At 39.6% G+C, this 18,960-nt stretch overlaps 1 protein-coding gene across 2 annotated transcripts in view; it reads left to right on the top strand.

Moving 5' to 3' along the window:
• The window catches only part of LOC111148522 (neurexin-3-beta), a 1,534,880-nt gene that overhangs the window by 533,148 nt on the left and 982,772 nt on the right, over window positions 1-18,960 (top strand). For both annotated transcript variants that reach the window (XM_022505142.1, XM_022505141.1), the window contains 2 exons: window positions 10,728-10,931; window positions 17,158-17,184. In XM_022505142.1, coding sequence (XP_022360850.1) covers window positions 10,728-10,931; window positions 17,158-17,184 — 231 coding nt within the window. The remainder of the gene's footprint in view (window positions 1-10,727; window positions 10,932-17,157; window positions 17,185-18,960) is intronic.

Raw genomic sequence — 18,960 nt, 5'->3', positions numbered from 1 at the left:
TGAGGGAGAGAAGATGCAACATGGGGGGTTAAGGGGTAGGAGAAGAGTAAATGAAGCAAGATGGGATTGGAAGGGAGACAAACCATAAGTGACTCTTAATCTCACAAAACAAACTGAGGGTTGGTGGGGGGAGGGGGAGGGGGGGTGGGGTTATGGACATTGGGGAGGGTATGTGCTATGGTGAGTGCTGTGAAATGTGTAAACCTGGCGATTCACAGACCTGTACCCCTGGGGATAAAAATATATGTTTAAAAAAATAATAAAATTTAAATTAAAAATAAAAAAAAGTAGACTCCTTGGGTAGGAAATTTGAGAACAGAAGAAAGCAGAATGGCTGCTTTATTTCTCTATTTAATCAAAGTAGACTTTATAATGAAGATGGCTACAAAGTGCTGTAATTATCACTTTATAATTACATTCCACTTTACAGTTTGCAGTGCTCTCTCAAACATATTTTCTTATATGATTTTTAAAATATTATTCAAGATTTACACAAGGGAAAGGGTAGGACAGAAAACGTGTGGCTTTCCCAAGATTGCATGCCCATAGGAAGTGGAACTGAGAGTAGAATATGGATCTCCTGATAGCTAGGCTTTTTCTTTTTTTTTTTAATTTTTAAGATTTTATTTATTTATTTGACAGACAGAGATCACAAGTAGGCAGAGAGGCAGGCAGAGAGAGAGAGGAAGGGAAGCAGGCACCCTGCTGAGCAAAGAGCCCGATGCGGGGCTCGATCCCAGGACCCTGGGATCATGACCTGAGCCGAAGGCAGCGGCTTTAACCCACTGAGCCACCCAGGCGCCCCTCTAGGCTTTTTCTAATGATCAGTGCTACTTCTGATGTGACAGTATCCTCACATGAAAGCAATGGACCATCTCTAGACATCAGGGAGATTACTGTGCCTTACCTATACTTCTGTAAATATTTGCCTTCATTAAATTTTCATAATATGGCACAATTTGAGTGGACTCTTTGCTATTAGCATCCTGACTGATTCAGTTTTATTATTACATGTTATAAGTGGGGAAATGGAGGCCCCCAAATGTTTCACAGTTAGATAACGTGAAGATCTAGGATTTTACCCCAGTCTTCTAACTCCAAGCTTGCACACTCACAGTGACAGCACACTGAACAATGATTCTGAATAGAGAGGCTAGCGTATATTGTAATTAGAGTTCGCACAACAAAGGTTTTTTTTCTTTCTTTCTTTCTTTTATTAACACATAATGTGTTATTTACTTCAGGGGTACAGGTCTGTGAATCATCAGGCTTACACAATTCACAGCACTTACCGTAGCTCAAACCCTCCCCAATGTCCATCACCCAGCCACCCTATCCCTCCCAGCCCACCCCCAAGCAACCCTCAGTTTGTTTCCTGAGATTGAGTCTCTTGTGGTTTTTCTCCCTCCCTGGTCCCATCTTGTTTCATTTTGTCCTCCTTACTCCCCATGACCCCCACCCTGCCTCTCAAATTCCTCATATCAGAGATATCATTTGATACTATCTTTCTCTGATTGACTTATTTCACTTAGCAAAATACCCTCTAGTTCCATCCACATTGTTGCAAATGGCAGGATCTTGTAGTTTTTTTTTTTTTGATGGCTGCATAGTATTTCTTTGTGTGTGTGTGTGTATATATATATACACACACATATATATGCATGCACACCACATTTTCTTTATCCATTCATCTGTTGATGGACATCTAGGCTCTTTCCATAGTTTGGCTACTATGAACATTGCTGCTATAAACAGTCAGGTGCATGTGCCCCTTCGGATCACTACATCTGTATCTTTACAGTAAATACCCAGTAGTGCAATTGCTGGGTCGTAGAGTAGCTCTATTTTCAACTTTTTGAGGATCCTCCATACTGTTTCCCAGATTGGCTGCACCAGCTTGCATTCCCACCAAAAGTGTAGGAGGGTACAATAGAGCTTTCTTGAATGGACTCAGAGTATAATTCTCAGAAACATACCACTGCCCTTTACCAATATTATATTTTGAAATTTCATAACGTGTTTAAAAGATAGAGCTTTCTGGAAGAAAATTGGTTAAGATTGCATTTGGTCTCTCACCACACTATTCTGTCTTTCTTCTACCATCAGAGTTAGCTTGAAAAGTAAGTTATCATGTTCCTTCCTGCCTAAAACCCTTCTATGTTGACTAATATCAAAACTTCTTAATTGTGATTATTCAGTCTCTTATAGTGGACCCTCTCCATATCTCTTTAGTTTTAACTTTACCACTTCAATCCAAATGCTTGAGCCCATATGAAACCACTATAGTGGTTCCCAGGTGGGTTGATTTTTATATCCCAAGAGGCATTTGGCAATGTCTGGAGACATTTTTGGTTGTCATGACTGGAGGGAATGCTAATGGCATCTTCACTTGGTGGCCATCAAGGCTACTTCTGAACATCTTACAGTGAATGAGACCCCTCCCACAACTTGAGGTTATCTGGTTCAAAGTGCCAGTATTGTCCCACTTGAGAAATCTTGTTCTACATTAGGCACATTGAACTCCCCATAAGCATTTATCAGATGCTGTAATATATGATTTTATTCTATGCCCTTGTCAACTTTGCCCCTGTACATATGCTGTTCCCTCAGCTGGAAGGCCTTCCCATCCCCCACTTTGTTGTTCATTCTGTCTCATTCTTGAAACAAGTTATACCCCACCTCCCTAAAAACTCTAGACAAACACATAGACACCTAAGCTGAGTTTCCGCAGCACTTTGTTCATTCTTTAGTATAATAATTTACGTGTTTGTGTCTATAATTCCAACTTATCATAAGCTTATTAAAGACAGAAGCCATATTACACCCACCCCCATTTCAGCACAGTATTTGGCACATATTAAATATTAATCATTTAATGAATGAGAAAATATTTTTGCAAGCAGTGACTAGATTTATCCTGATGAATTGTGTTATGTTTAATTTTTATAAATTAAGTTATATTAGGAATTCAGTAGAAAAATTTGCTATTTAAGAAAAGCTGAATGAATTCTTTGGCTAAATAAACATTTTCTTTCTTTTTTTTTTAAGATTTTATTTATTTATTTGAGAGACAGAGATCACAAGTAGGCAGAGAAGCAGGCCGAGAGAGAGGAGGAAGCAGGCTCCATGCTGAGCAGAGAGCACAACGTGGGGCTTGATCCCAGGACCCTGGGATCATGACCTGAGCCAAAGGCAGAGGCTTTAACCCACTGAGCCACCCAGGCGCCCCCATACCTGCATTTCTTAAAGTGAAAAATGTGTATCAAAATTTTTGTCATAGCTTTATAGTGCTCTACTTGTTTGGGGTAAGAGAAGCCTATATGCCTTATGTATTGGCAGCATTTTTTTTAAAGATTTTTTATTTATTTATTTGACAGACAGAGATCACAAGTAGGCAGAGAGGCAGGAAGAGACAGAGAGAGGGGGAAACAGACTCCCTGCTGAGCAGAGAGCCCGATATGGGGCTCTATCCCAGGATTCTGGGATCATGACCTGAGCCGAAGGCAGAAGCTTAACCCACTGAGCCACCCAGGCGCCCCCTATTGGCAGCATTTTGAGAATGTGAAAGACTAGTTCTTTTCAGCCTTGTCCGCAAGAGGGAGGATATTGCCCTACATTAATTTTGTTGATTCCCCAGAACTGTTGGCTACTGTTGGGTCTGCTTGAAGCTAGAGATTTATGTTGTTCCTGCTGCTGCAAATTACAAAATTAGAACCTGGCAGGCATTCCTGTATAAATTTGCACACTGTTTAAGATCAACCTAGTTTGGGTGCAGAGGAAGCAATCTGTGTATTTGGGAGGTTTTGTCAGAATAAAACACACTTAAGGAGTGTATAAGGTCAATAGATGGATGAATGAGCAAGAGGATGCCTTGAAGGTAAAAAAAGAGAAGAGGATGAGGGGAGTGATCATTTAATGGTACTTTTCGTACAGGGTTGGCCATGAAAATATCAGTAGGAAGATGGTAAGGAAAAGTTGCCTGCCAGAAATACCCTCTTTCAAGTTAAACAAAAAAGAATATGCCAGTTAAATAATCATTAGTCTCAAGTAAGGAAAGAAGTAGAACTCAGTGTACTAGATCTCAAAAGGTAGGAGAAAGATAAATAATCTGAAAGCAAAGGCAAGAGGAATGGTTAAGCAGCATGAGGCTGCCAACCCTGCCTTTGCTCCTTAGGTATGGTACTGTCTAGTTGATAAAAGTATTGAAATTTCTCCTAATACCTTTATAGAGAGAAAAGAAATAGACTGAGTAGATGTTCTTATCTGGTCCTACTTTTGAGTGAAGAGTAGTGGAAATGGCAGTGGTGGGGGCGGGGGGCGGCACATGTAACAGAAACAGACAGTGGGTCTGAGAATAAAAAGCTAAGTCACGAGGGCTAAATGGATCAGTAGTCCTAATGCATTCCTCTCCATTGCCTTGGGACACACTCTGTAACCAGGTGGGGTCACTTCTGCTCCAGGCACTTAACAAAGCTTCAGAAATGAGAAACATAGCCTTGGCAGCTAACAGAAGGTCTTGCCTGAGTTCTTCATTTTCCCCCTCATTTCGTTCCCATATTTTATCATCTCTGAAGCTACAAAAAAAATAAGTGTGTAGAGCTAAAAATATGAAACCTTTCAAATGTAGATGGATCTGGAAGTCAAGTCCCTGAACCTTTGTCTGAACAGTTAGAAACTCTGGACAGAGTCACCTGAGTATGAGCAGGAAAGTCAGTGACATGACGTGCAAATACAAAACAGCAGAAGAAATAAAGTAAAATAAAAATAAAGGGCGCGATGTAGCTTAGAAAATTCTAAGAATTTGATCTAGAAGCAAATAAAGGACAGAAGAATTTCCCATGAGCTATATTCTGTAGCTCATTTGCAGTATAGAATAACTTAAGAAATCTTAGCGCTATAAGAATTTAAAGGAAAATTTTAAAACAAATTAACTGAGTGAAAGGAAAGGGAGATTATAGATGGAAGGGAGAAAAATGTGAGAGCCAAAACAGTGCAGTCACATAACTAATTTGGCAGAAGGGGCAATTTCTAAGTACTAGTCTCTATCTGAACATGAGGCAAAATCTTACACTCTCTGAACTGCAGAAGAAGTCTCCAATTCACACACATCTAACAGAGAAAGGATAAAAATTGACTATAGAGACTTAAGTATAGTGTTTAACAAATAACTGACTTATACTGACCTAGGGACAACACATAGGAAGGCAGACTAAAACATAAAAACTGGGAAATATCTGAGCAGGGAAATTAGAGCTGTCACACTGCCTGGAAAGTGTGAAACATGAAATTCATTCAGCCAAGGCATTAAACAAATAAACAAATGAACAGACAACAAGAACTAGTTCTGGTGGTGGTAGGTGGAGGAGTCAGGAGCAGTACCCAGACTTGCTACAATCTATTACCAAAAATGTCCAGTTTTCAACACAAAATTGTGAAACATGCATAGAAATGGGAACGTGTGATCCCCATGCAGGAATATGTGCTGGGAATGGAAATTGCCTTTGAGGGGTTCCAGATGTTGGACTTAGCAGACAGACTCCACGGAAACTATTAGGTTAACTATATTAAGAGGATTAAGGAAACTACACTTAAAGAAAAGGAAAGTAAGATAATCATTAAAGAGTGAGTATTAATAAAGAGATACAAATTATATATATTATATTATTTTCAACTTCAAAATTTCTATTTGGAGATATTATATACATAATACATAAATTGAGAGTTCAAAGTGCAGGAATCCAAACAAAAAATTCACTAGAGCAACTCAAGAATAGATTTGAGTCAACAGAAGAATTGGCAAACTGGAAGATAGATCAAAAGAGATTATTTACAGTCTGAATAGAAGAAAGAAAATGAATAAAGGTAAATAAACAGAGTGACAGAGAAATGTGAGGCACTGTTAAGTGTCTAACATATGTAAGATGGGAGTACTGGGAAGAAAGGAGACAGAAGGGGGCAGAAAAAATATTCAAAGCATTAATGACTGAAAATTCCCCAATTTAATGAAAAACATGAATCTACACAGCAAAGAAGCTGAATGAACTCTAAATAGGATAAATTCAAAGAGATATACATCCAGACCCATTTAAATAAAACTGTTGGAAGCCAAAGATAAAGAAGAAATCTTGAAAGCAGCAAGAGGAAAATGACTTGTCACGTACTGGGGTGCTGCCGTGAGATTAACAGTTGATGTCTCTTCAGAACAGTGGAGGCCAGCGGCAGCAAGACTGCATTCCATGTGCTGGAACACAAGGAGTGTCAGCCATGATCCCTCCATCTGACAGTGCTGTCTTTTAAAAGTCAGGGTCAAATAAAGACATTCCCAGGTAAACTCAAACAGAGTTCATGGCTAGGATACCTGCCTAGTAGTTATAAGAACTACTCACTGCTTTTATCCTTCATGCTGAAAGGAAGTGACAGCAGACAGTAATTTGAATCTATGTGAAAAAACAAAGTGCTCCAGTAAAGGTAATTATGTAGGTAATGATAACAGACAACATAATTACCCATTTCTTTTTCTTTTTTTCTTAGCTGATTTAAAGCACAATTGCATAAAACAATATCTATAAAATTCTATTGTTGGGCCTATAAGAATATAGAATTGTGATATATTTGACAATAAACCACAAATGAATGAAGCTATATTGGAGAAAGGAAATGACACCAGATGGTATCTTGAATCTGCAAGAAGAAATGAAGAGAGACAGAAATGGTAAATAATAAACTTAAAAAAAACAAACAAACTCAAATATATTTGAGCTCTCCTTCTCTTTTCTTCTTAACAAGACATGTTTTTTAAAATTTTTTCTTTGAAGACTTAATTAATTCATTTATTTTTGAGAGAGAGAGAGAGTGGGAGGAGAAGAGGGAGAAAGAGAATCTCAGGCAGACTGGACTGAACTTCACGATCCTGAGATCATGACCTGAGCTGAAATCAGGGGTTGGATGCTTAAACCAACTGGGCCACCCAGGTGCCCCCAGAAGACATATGTTTTAAAAAAGCAATCATGGGACGCCTGGGTGGCTCAGTTGGTTAAGCGGCTGCCTTCAGCTCAGGTCATGATCCCAGCATCCTGGGATCGAGTACCGCATCGGCCTCCTTGCTCAGCAGGGAACCTGCTTCTCCCTCTGCCTCTGCCTGCCTCTCGGCCTACTTGTGATCTCTCTCTCTCTCTCTGACAAATAAATAAATAAAATCTTAAAAAAAAATTAAAAAAAAAAATAAAAAAGCAATCATTATAACACAGTATTGTTGAGTTTGTAACATTTATAGACATAATGTGGATAAGAATAACAAAATAAGGAGGAAGGGATGAGAGCTATATAAATAAAGTTTCTGTATCTTACAGGAATTGAGTGAGTATAAATATGAAGTATATTTTGATAAGATGTATATTATAAGACCTAGAGCAACCACTAAGAAAGTAGCTAAAAAATATAGTAAAGAATCATTAAAGGAATGGAATTAGTATGCTAGGAAATATTCATTTAAGATGAAAGGAGATATTAAATAAGGAAAGAGGAACAAAATAGGGGAACTGTGTGAGTACCATTATGCGGGCATCCCGTGATACGATCTTTCAAGTCCAACAGGTTTCAGATTCTATAACTTTCCTTATTCAGATTCATTTTCTCCCTCAAAGTATTACTCTATTCATGGTGCTCCTTATGTTTGAAATTTTTTAAGTAAATTAATAAGAATCCTGGAATGAATTTTTTTCAGCTGATTCTTATATTAAATTTTCTGCTTCATCACACTCCCCTTAAAAAATACTAGGTTGATCATAGAACATACTCATGGAAATGCTCGCAAAGGTACACATCGAGATGCACACTTTTTTGTACCACTAGCTGTTTAACTACATACTCATATGAAACTTATTCTCTGATACTACCAATATTGACCTAAAGATGCATTTATTTATACATGTGCTCTGGCACTAGACATATCCAGAGGGATAAAAGTGACCATTACTTTTGGATTGTATTTAAGTTGAATACATCCTAACAACCATTTCATGGCTCACTGAATAATCTCTTTTAAAAAGGAGTGTGCATATGTGTGGGTGTGTGTAGTAGAAGGTACATAGTAATAATGATAGTGTTCATAATTATGCCAACATAAAGCATTATGGATATTCATATAACATATAAATATAACATATTTAGAAATGTATTATCTATATTCATATAATTTTCTATGTTCGTAAATAATGTATCGTTTTAAATAGTAACATGTATGTGTCACGCACACACATGAACACCACACTCTACCATGAGAGTGCTTAGAAACATGGGTTTCTCCTGGCGTAGCCCTCTGACAATTTGGCAGAATGGTTAAGGATATAGCCACAAGAATCAGCCTGTCAGTGTCCAACTCCCAGCTCTACCACTTGTTAGCTGTGTGACCTGGTATCCTACAAAATCTAATACTGATACTGTCTTCTTTGTGGTGTTCTTGTAAGCATCCAATGTCTTAATGCATGTAAAGTTCTAGAAAGCACTAGGCAAACAGGAAGTGCTCAATAAATTTTAGCTCTCATTTTTAATCTTCTTTGACTCTGTTCTTCCAGGAGATAGTTTCTTTCACATCTGGAGCATGTGTTAAATTGAGATTATGTTTCCCATCTAAGAATACATCTTCATAATATGTCTTTTATTGTGATAGTGTCTGCAACTGTTACACCTTTATTTGTGATCTTTTTAGAGTTTGCAGATGGTAATGTATGGCAATGATCATGTCTTGGGTATTACCCAGGTGATGGTTGCTTCTCAGGAATGAGCAGGTGTATTTATATTGGCTTTTCATGACCTTTTGTGTGTTGTGTAAATAGGGCGGTGATATGATGATGACATAGACTATCTTGAATACCTTCCATGTGGTTGGCCTGGTCTTCCCATTCTGATTTCTTTCATACATGAGAGCAGAAAATGTTTGTCTCTTTTGTGCACTGTTATAGGCACAACACCAAAAAGAGTGCCTGGTGCACAATATCAGAAATGAATGCTTCATGGTATGGCTCGATCTAAAACCATTCACTTACGTCCCAGTATCTACCCAAGTCCATTGATTTTATTGTAATCTCAAAAACTGTTGTTTAAGTACTTATCAAATTATGCTTAGTGCTTCTGTTAAACTGAATAGCTTGTTTTTGTCTGAATATTCCTTTTCTTGACGAATCTGATACCATCACCTCTTTCATTTCAAACTAAGAGCATCTTGAACTCTACCCCCACTTCTCTACTCACTTGCCGCACTCTCTCTCCTCTGAGTGCCCCTGGCTTTACTGATGTATATATTTCCTGGGTCATTTAACCATTTTCTTTTAAATTTTTAATTTTTTTATAAACATATAGTGTATTATTAGCCCCAAGGGTACAGGTCTGTGAATCGCCAGGTGTACACACTTCATAGCACTCACCATAGCATATACCCTCCCCAGTGTCCATAACCCAACCACCTTCTCCCGACCCCCCGCCCCCTGGCAACCCTCAGTTTGTTAGATTAAGAGTCTCTTATGATTTGTCTCCCTCCCAATCCCATCTTGTTTCATTTATTCTTTTCCTACCCCCTCATTTAACCATTTTTATATTCTAGTATGGTTACTTGCCCATGCCATGTCCCCCTTCAGAGCAAGGACCTTTTCTGTTTCACTTTTAAACCCTCCATAGTACATGTAGGTAGGTAGTGACTATTTGGCAACAGCAAATATTTGATGAGGGCCTACTCGGGGCCAGATACGGAGCCCCGTGGCAGGTTGGTGTCATAGGCATTTAAGTGATTTTCTCTTCCTGTGTTCTCTAAAATTATTTGCTAATTGAACAATTGAACATAATCACATTTTGAGCAGCATGGTGGTGTAAACAGTCCTTAGCTTTGTACTGGACATACTGGCTTAAAATCCAGGATGTCTGACTTCGAGACATCAACACCTGCCTCCAGGAGCCTTGGTTTTCTGTTTGAAGTAGGAATAGTAGATCCACATTGTAGCACGAAGTGAGTTAACACAATGGGGTGGCGTGGGGGCACTCCTGGCCAAAGTGATTGGGCTAGAGAAGGCATCAAACAAAAGCAAGTTTCTTCCTTCCTCAGAGAAGCACTATTTGAATAAAAGCAGAATTACTGGGGTATCATCTTTTTGTGTTGGTGGTTCTAGCTCTGTTTCTGTAGATCCTCTTTGAATGACTCAAACAAACTCATACAGTGCCTGGTCACTTAGGGCTGTGTGGGGACCAGGCCAGGCTGCTGCTCTTTCCTCCTTCTAGAAGTTCTGACAAATGTCTGCTGTGGTGGTTCTAGATTCCTGCTTTCCTCCTGTTCTTCATGAAATACTTTCAGGAGGCTAAGTTTTGTTTCATGCATTTTTTGTTTTGTCTATGGCACATGGAATGAAATAATTACTATTTGTGGGGAGTACTTTCATGTTTATGAAACATCTTCACATCCGTTATTTCATTTGGCACACTTGATAAGTCTATGAGGATGGTGGGGCAGGGACCTGTGCCATTGTATGCCTTGTAAAGGCAAACAAGGAAATAGGCCCTCAGAATTTCAGTGGTCTTCCCAAGGTCCCATAGCTTGAAAGTGGTGGCACTGGTGGCACTATCCAACATGAATCACCTGGCTACAAATTTCATGCCGTCTCTACCCTACCGTCCTCACCCTGGAAGTCAAGGGAACCTCTGATATCCTTCATCCTGACAATCTCTTCCGTTCTTCTTTGCAGAGGCATCTATCCTGAGCTACGATGGCAGCATGTACATGAAGATCATCATGCCCATGGTCATGCACACCGAGGCAGAAGATGTCTCCTTCCGCTTCATGTCCCAGCGAGCTTATGGGCTGCTGGTGGCTACTACCTCCAGGGACTCTGCGGACACCCTGCGTTTGGAGCTGGATGGGGGGCGTGTCAAGCTCATGGTTAACTTAGGTATCGTATGAAGTACCCTCCGCCACTTTGTTTGGGCTTGTCCTCCCTTTCTTTTCTGATTTTCATTGGTTTGATTGAACTCTTTGTTTGTTTCTTAAAAGTTAGCTGCTCACCTCTTGTTTAATAGACCAAGGATAAAACCCAACGGCAACAAACACCTTCTTGTTTCTGCATGAGGTTTTGATGTCAATTTCTGGTTTCTGACAGTGGTGGTTTTTTGTTTTTGATTTTGTTTTTGGTTTTGGTTTTTTTTTTTTTTTCCTAGATTATTTATTTTTTAAGTTTCCTTTCCTGGTTTTTTGAAACCGTTTAGCTTTGTGTAAAACACGCTACTTTGGTCCATCTTTTGATCAATCACATTGCCATTCAGTCCAACTCCTTGGTCACCACTCAAAACAGTCAAAGCTCAGGGCAGAGATAAGACAACAAATGGAGGCAAAATGGGATATTGGGGTTGGAGAGAACTAAGCTTTGTGAGGAGGATGAAAGGTGCATTGTTTCTTTCTCCACAAACGGGGAATTCTGGGGGCACTGCTATTGCCTTATGCTTTCTCCTAGCGGGGAGGACGAGTCAGATTGTTACTGTTGTCCTATTGGAGAAATAATTCTGTAAGTTTATAGAGTCTCTGACATGTGGAAGGAGAATGTGGTTCCTGATATGATCCCCTTCTTCCTTCCTGACATTCTTCCCCGTCATCTAGCATCCCCTTTTATCCAGATTGCCATGTCGCACTGTCACTCACCTGTTCCTCTGTCCTTGGTACTGAAAAATTATGACAATTTCAAATTCGCAGCTTTATTGGGAGAAGATCTGTTCTTCTGCTATAATTACCTGTAATAGATACTTTGGAAACTCCCCTCCTGGTGGCATCACATTTGCTCCTGCTGCTGACCTTGACTGATTTCTAACTGATCTTCTTTGAAGGATGGGAACCTCTTGATTTCTGGAAGGAAAGAAACCAACCTCACTTCTACTTGGTAGAAAGTCAGTGCCCTGTGTCAATAGGATGAGTGGTATGGCTGAGTCCAAGCTTCCTAAGCCAGGGATTTTAGGGGGTATATAGTGTATGTTTGGGTACAGAGCCCCTTTATAAAGATTCTGGTGGAATGGCTTGTCAGAGGCATGGGGAAGACATGATGGACAACTGTACCAGATACAAGACCACATTAAACCTTAGCTGGCCTAGTGGGAAGGTGGAGTTTGGAATCCACACCAGTCTTACCTGCTGTCAGGTCGACTGGTCGCACTTGGAAAATGCCTACACTATGATCCTGGAAATCTCTAGGACGCAGAGGACTGTTTTGAGCAGTGGTTTCACTTATGTCTTTTTTTTTTCTTCCGATTTGTAGCTTTTACAACACTCTGCCCTTTTTCTTGTCCAACCTCATTTGATTTCTGTTGTCAGTGTGTCTGTTGGTTTTTCTTTGGTGTGTGTATGTGTGTGTTTGGTTATTTCGAGTTTTGTTTTTCTTTTTGCTGGATCTTTGTGTTCTTGAGTTTTCAGTCCTTCCCACCATCAGCCATGGTAAATCAAAAGATGGTATTCAACCCTTCAAAGGCCCAAAGCCTGCGGCCCGCATAGCAAACAGCCTTGAGAACAGAGCGTACTGAGCAGCCTGCAGGGGCTGGCATACCCCCGTCCCTCCCGCCTTCCCCACCCTTGCACCGTCCTCCCCACCTCCCACAAACCAACCAGACAGTGTGTATAACCTAAAACCAACAACCAGTAGCTGATCGTTTAGTTCCCTCAAAAAGAGCAGGAGAAATTTAAAAATTTAATAAAAACAAATAAACAACAAAATGAATATAACATCCTAAATAGTTCACAGACAAAGATGAAGACAATTTTTAACTCTACGTCTATTTCAGAGTAAGAGAGAAGCACATAGATAAGCATGATTAGCCCCATGGGGTCCCGGGGAAATGTATACTGTCGCTAAACAGAAAATAGATTTTCCTTCTTAGACGTTGTTTTATAAAATGAGAAAGCCGATGGTGGTAGGTCTCATATCTCAGAAGGAGATACAAGTGGGGGAAGATAAAAAGGGATGAGGAAGGAGATGGACAGATTCTCTCTCTTACACACACACATACACACACACACACGCACATACACACATACACACACATGTGGTTAGTAAGAATTCCCATGTGTATTCCTAGAAACATTTTTTTCTATTTGCCCCAAATCTGGGAGAAGTACCTCTCAAAAAGACTACATTTGCCTCTTCATTCCTTCTAGCATATACTCAGTCTAGCTCCTCCAAAGCTGAGATATCTTGGGCACGATGCAGTTGGAGAGCCCTGCACTTTTCAGAAGCAATAGTGACTTCTTTTTTTCCCTGAAGAGTATGGTTCACTAGAATGACTGGTTTGAATTTATTTAAATTACTTTCAATCCTAACCTGGAAAACTGAACTGAAATTCCCTGTGCTTATGTATACAAAACTCTTTACGTTCATGCTTTGTTTAAAGGTTCTCTTTCCCTTCCCTCACCAAAATATACCCCTGTGTGAATGTTTTCTCCCAATATGAGTTCGTATTTCCCTTTCCTTCGTTAGAGAAGAAAACATCTCTAAGGAGGGTTTGCATGCACACTTAGGCCAAAAGAACTAATTTCAGGTGATCATTTTGTTCACCATTTCAATTATGTCTCCTTTCCAGCCTATGCACAAATGATAATACAGTTTATTTCAAATTGGTCATGCATATACGCTCATGATGTAAAGCCTAGTATGTATTTCTCTGATGTAATGTATCCATCTCCTAAATGTCCAGAAGACTAGGCTTTCCCAAGGGCCTTGCTCTCTGAAGACAACCAGGTGTGGTAAGAGCTGGTGTCAGAAAGGTCCTACAACACACAGCCCGTTTTTGAAATCTTTTGATCCCTTACGATTAAAAATACAATAATAACATTTTATGATTATAATAAATTGAAAGATTTAAAAATCTTATTTCAGTTGGCCAGTAATCTTGGAAGATAAGCCAGGGAAGTGTTTTTATGCTTTTTTTTACAGATGTGAGACAAAGAAAGAAATGTAGGACTTTTCAAAGCTAACATAAAAAGTTCATGGTGGAGCTGAGACTAGAACCTGGGTTTCTAAAATGCTAAATCAACATGGGTTATCTGCTATCTCCACGGGTCAATCCTGTGTGGCTCAATGATGTGGCAGTCTTAATGACTTCTAACTGCTTTCATGATGGTTACTTTTTAAACATGCCCAGAGGGAGTCTTTTTTCCGTAGTGCCTAGTTTGAATTAAGCCATACAGCTGAAAAGTCGGTCAGCATCGGCATCTGCTCATGGCCCTTTGGAATCCTCAGCAGAACGCCAGCAAGCCTTCTTCAATGGGGGAGGCCCGTAGGGAGTATCATGCAGTTTGGTCGGTGGCATTCAAATTCTCCAGATGCTCTGTCTCTGGCAATGCAGGCTTGCTGACGACTGTTTACAGTGTGCATTGTTGAACACATACCAGTCCTAGAAACTTCTACCTCTTCCATGCTCTCCACCCAAAGCTTACCCATCTAGAAAATAATAATCTCTCATTTACAAAAATAAAACAAAAAAACATCTAAATGAAACAGGATGAAAAACACAGACATATACAGACAAGCAGACACCCCACGGGTATCTTGCCGAGGGTAAGGCAGAGATTCAACTTCTGTGGCTACTCAAGGTAGATCTAAAGGAAGTTGCTTTCCCAGCCCAATTCCCTGGATTCACTTTGCATGAAAGATACAACCTCATTAACAAGACTGCCATCTAAGAGCCTATGAGCAAGGCACTGGGATGGATTTTTTTTCCCTTGATCTACTTATTGTTCAGGTAAAGTGTCCAAATAATCTGTCACTTCTTGGCTTAATCAGTTGTCTACCCTCTGGAAAGCTCCAAGTCCTCACACTGGTTGAGAGACATCTTTCAATTCATGGAACCATTTGAGTGAATCCAGCACCTTTCTCTAGACTGGGTCCTCGTCTAAAAATAAAATCCTCAGGGCACCTGGATGGCTCAATCCATGAGGCATCTACCTTCTGCTCAGGTCATGATCTCAGGGTCCTGGAATCCAGCTCTGTGTTGGGCTCCCTGTTCGGTGGGAAGCATGCTTCTCCTTCTCCCTCCACTCCTCCCCCACCCTTGTGCTCTCTCTCAAACAAATAAATAAATAAAACCTTAAAAAAATAAAATAAAAACTAAAAGTAAAATCCTCAACAGCATAGAAACAAAAGAAGACAACCCTCTCTTGTTGAAGGTTCTCAGATTTGTTGCTTTAGGCCCACTCTTCCTCTTCCCTTCTCTCTTAAGCATGGCCATACACCTGTTTCCCCTGTCTCCTGAATACATCAGGAAGGGGCATTTCTCCAGCTTTGGCTGATGGCAGGTGCTGCTGGTAGCGGAAGCCCCACCCCTTCCTCCCTTACTTGCCCTCCCCTGTTCCCAGTCCTCACTGGGGGCATGGCCTCCTCTGTTTGGTGATCGTACCAGTTGCTCCAGGGCTGTTTGCTCCCACTTTTCTGTTGCGGTTGACGACACATGACAAACCTAACCGCACGAAACCAAACCCAGATTTTTTTCAAGAGATGTTCTTCTGGGGAACAAATAAGTGTCCCGCCTCCTTCCTCAGAATGATTGGGTGTTCTAGATTTCTCCTGTCTGGATTTCCATAATTTTATTCTGCCCTGTCCTTTGCCACTGGTTCCTCTTTCACTTGCTTCCTTAAAATGTTTTACTTTGGGAAATTCAAATGGTGGCCTTATCCTTGACAAGTCCTCCAAAACTACTGGGTTAGCCTTAGGCAGAAGAGCTCAGTTTCTAACTGTAATTTTTTTCCTGTAACTTTTTTTTTCCTTTTCTTGTCTTATTTCTACTTTTTAGTATCCAGCTTTAAACAAGTTCTTATTGAATTCCCACCATGATAAATCAAATTTAGTTTTAACTGGGCAAATTTGTAACAACTAATCTGAGATCTTTTTTAACCATTCTACCCAATCCCCTGCAAATAATCATTGACTCTACTCTAGACCTTTTGTGCTGAGTGTTCATGACTTTAAACAGATGTTAATAAAAGGATAGGTACTCAGATCTCTGACATAGGATAACCTGTGGGGTTATCAGAACTAGAAAATTAGCCACCCTTTCTTGCCTCCCTTTCCCATTAAAAAATAAAAAAATTAAAAAAAAAGAATCTTCTTCCCTCAAGATGCAGAATTATAGAGTGAGATAGGTAGGATGTCAAAGGTGCCCAAGACCTCCTCCCCATAAACTTGTCTCGCCTTCTCCTTGAATGCTGTAGGCACTTGATTTAGTCTGAGCATTCAGGCAGGAAGACGAAGATGGGCTTCATGAGTGGGTTGGTCTGGGAGCCTTTGAAACAATAGCAGAGAACCCAGTCCATCGTGATAACATCATACAACTCCTTTGAACCACCACCCAACTCCACCTCTCTAAAATCTGGGACGGGTGTTTGTGCGGTTAGCTGTTTGCAAGTGGCCATTTTATGACAGGAAATGACCAGGTGGTATTAACCCTTTCCTTATCTCTAGGGATAATGGCAAGTCTGCCTACGTAAATTTCTATGGCATCTGGGGCCTGAGCAAAGAAGAGGGTGGAGGGAGTTTGTTTTCAGAAAAAGAGAAAGGGTTAAATACTGCACTGAGAAACTTCATGGACAGATTTTTTTGAAAAAATAAACAGTGTGTCAGATTGGTGATATATCTTTGGAATACTAATACAAAAACTGTGTTGATGCTACTTTTAAAGACAAATTTGGAGAAAATCATTATAGGGGGACATAGACTATAACCTGCATTTGGTGGGGAAATTTTTGCATAATTTTCCAAGTCAAACAAAAGTAATATTTCAAAGTTCAGGTGTGAAATCCTTTATATAAATGAGTAGGTTTTTTGAAAAAAAAAAAAAAAAAAAAAAAAAAAGGAGTGGCATACTTGGTGTCTATTGTGGATATATATGTATACCAGTATATATCTCTATACATATGTGTATATATATATGTGTGTGTGTGTATATATATATGTATCCAACTTTACTAAATGATATACTGTACATATACACCCACCCTTAAACTTGTACATACCGTATATATATATAAAATGGCCACACTTCTTGCGTGTGTCTGTCCCCGGAAGGGTGGACTGATTGTTTTTGGATGTCTGCAGCTGTTACCTTGAAGGATGCAATTTCATCTTTCATTTATTTTTCCCCATCTAGACTGTATCAGGATAAACTGTAACTCCAGTAAGTTTTCCCTCAAGTTTCATTTTGTTCTTAAAGAAAAGAAAAACTGACTTTATTTTGTTTACTGTTTTATGAGCTGTTTTTTGTTTGAATTATTTTGTGTTCTGACTATGGAGTTGGGGGGAACGGGGGTTGACAAGATGAAGGGCTGGGGTGAGGGTCATGGGCTGATTGTCGCGCAGGGTGTGGTTTCTGAATTGGGGTAGGTCCTCTCTTCTTTCCTTGCATTTGCTCTTTATGCAGAAAAGGAGGAAAGGGCACCTGGATAAGGAAAGAACTTGAAAATGAATTGAAATGGTAATTTGTTGTTTTGGGGAAATAATCCTCAGGGGTGGACAGAAAGCATTAGAACAACCAGAATGCACTTCTCCACTACTGACAGCTTCAGAAAATAAAAGCAAAGTTCATGACCCAGAAGGTGGCTGCCAACTCTGACATTTGTTTCCCAGCATTTACCGCTGTAGGTTTTTTTTGTTTTTTGTTTTTTGGTTTTTTACCCCCCTCAGAGGGTGGGCACAAAGCATTGTTTTTGGTGATAATGCAACATTTTAACCAAAGTCTTGAGAAACATTCTGGCTCTTCTGAATGAAAAATTGCAGCCTATTATTTTTACTTTATCCCATTCAAACATTCTGGTTCTTGAAGAAGGATGTTCAGGAAGTGCAGGCTGAATTGTACTCACGTGTTTCTTTCTCTGCCTCAGAAATGAACATTAACTGGAGTATGAGATCAGGGAACCGGAAGAGAAAGAGGAAGGATGGGGAGGAGGGAAAGAATAGGTCTAGTTGATAAAAGGAAGAAATATACTTTGAGCCTTATGACATCTGATATCCGTTAAGATAATTAAATAACTAACTAGGGTAATTAGGGTAATTAGCTGTAACAAACAATCCCAACATTTCAGTGGCTCAACGGAAGACAGGTTTACTTCTCCTTCAGGCAAAATTCAGTGCCAGTGCCAGATCTCTTCAAGTAATTCAGGCATCTAGGATTCTTTCATGACCTTGGTCTACCATCTTGGAGTTCTTCACTTCCAGCCATATCCACAAGGAAGAGAGAGAGTGAGCTTGGATATAATGCAGTGTGTTTTTAACTTGCCTGGAAGTGATGGCCCAGTACATCACTTCTGCCCATATTTTCTCAGACGTGACTCCATCCAAAACGCAAAGGAAGCTGGGGATATGTTCCTCCTCTGGATCCAGGAAGACAAATTTGGATTGGTTGAGCATCTAATGCACATGATTCTCAGTATTGCCCCCTCATTTTGTACTTCTTTTCTCATTAGGGCCTTTCAGTAGGAACAAATTCAGAAAAAGAAATAATCCAAGTTTTATATTTCATTTGTTTATTCCATTATATTTTATAGGTGCTACTAGTTTAATCTTCTTTCTTGGGAGATTGATTATCGGGATGATAAATTAATAAAGCCTAAATCCACTTTTCTGGGGGCGGGGGAACATTCTATGTAAATTAACAGAAGAAATGTAAAAAATCCATATAAACAACCACTTCCTGAAGTAGAATGCTTTATGCGCGTCTTGGCATCATTTTCAGTTAATTTAAGCAATGTCCTATTTTGCTGTGTTTAAACATTTCTAATTAGCCAGAAATTTCTCATGATATTTAGATCATTAAAAGACTAATTGAAACATCCTTTTTTTTCCCTAAAGACTGGCATTTTCTCTTTCTTCAAGCAGCTTTATTGAGATGTAATTTCCATACCACAGGTTCATCCGCTGTAAGCCTACAATTCAGTGATTTTTATTAAATTTATAG

This window comes from Enhydra lutris, unplaced genomic scaffold (assembly GCF_002288905.1).
Source record: "Enhydra lutris kenyoni isolate GAN:26980312 unplaced genomic scaffold, ASM228890v2 scaffoldscaffold20, whole genome shotgun sequence".
NCBI classification, from domain to species: Eukaryota; Metazoa; Chordata; class Mammalia; order Carnivora; family Mustelidae; genus Enhydra; species Enhydra lutris.
This window is presented reverse-complemented; position numbering and strand designations above follow the sequence as displayed.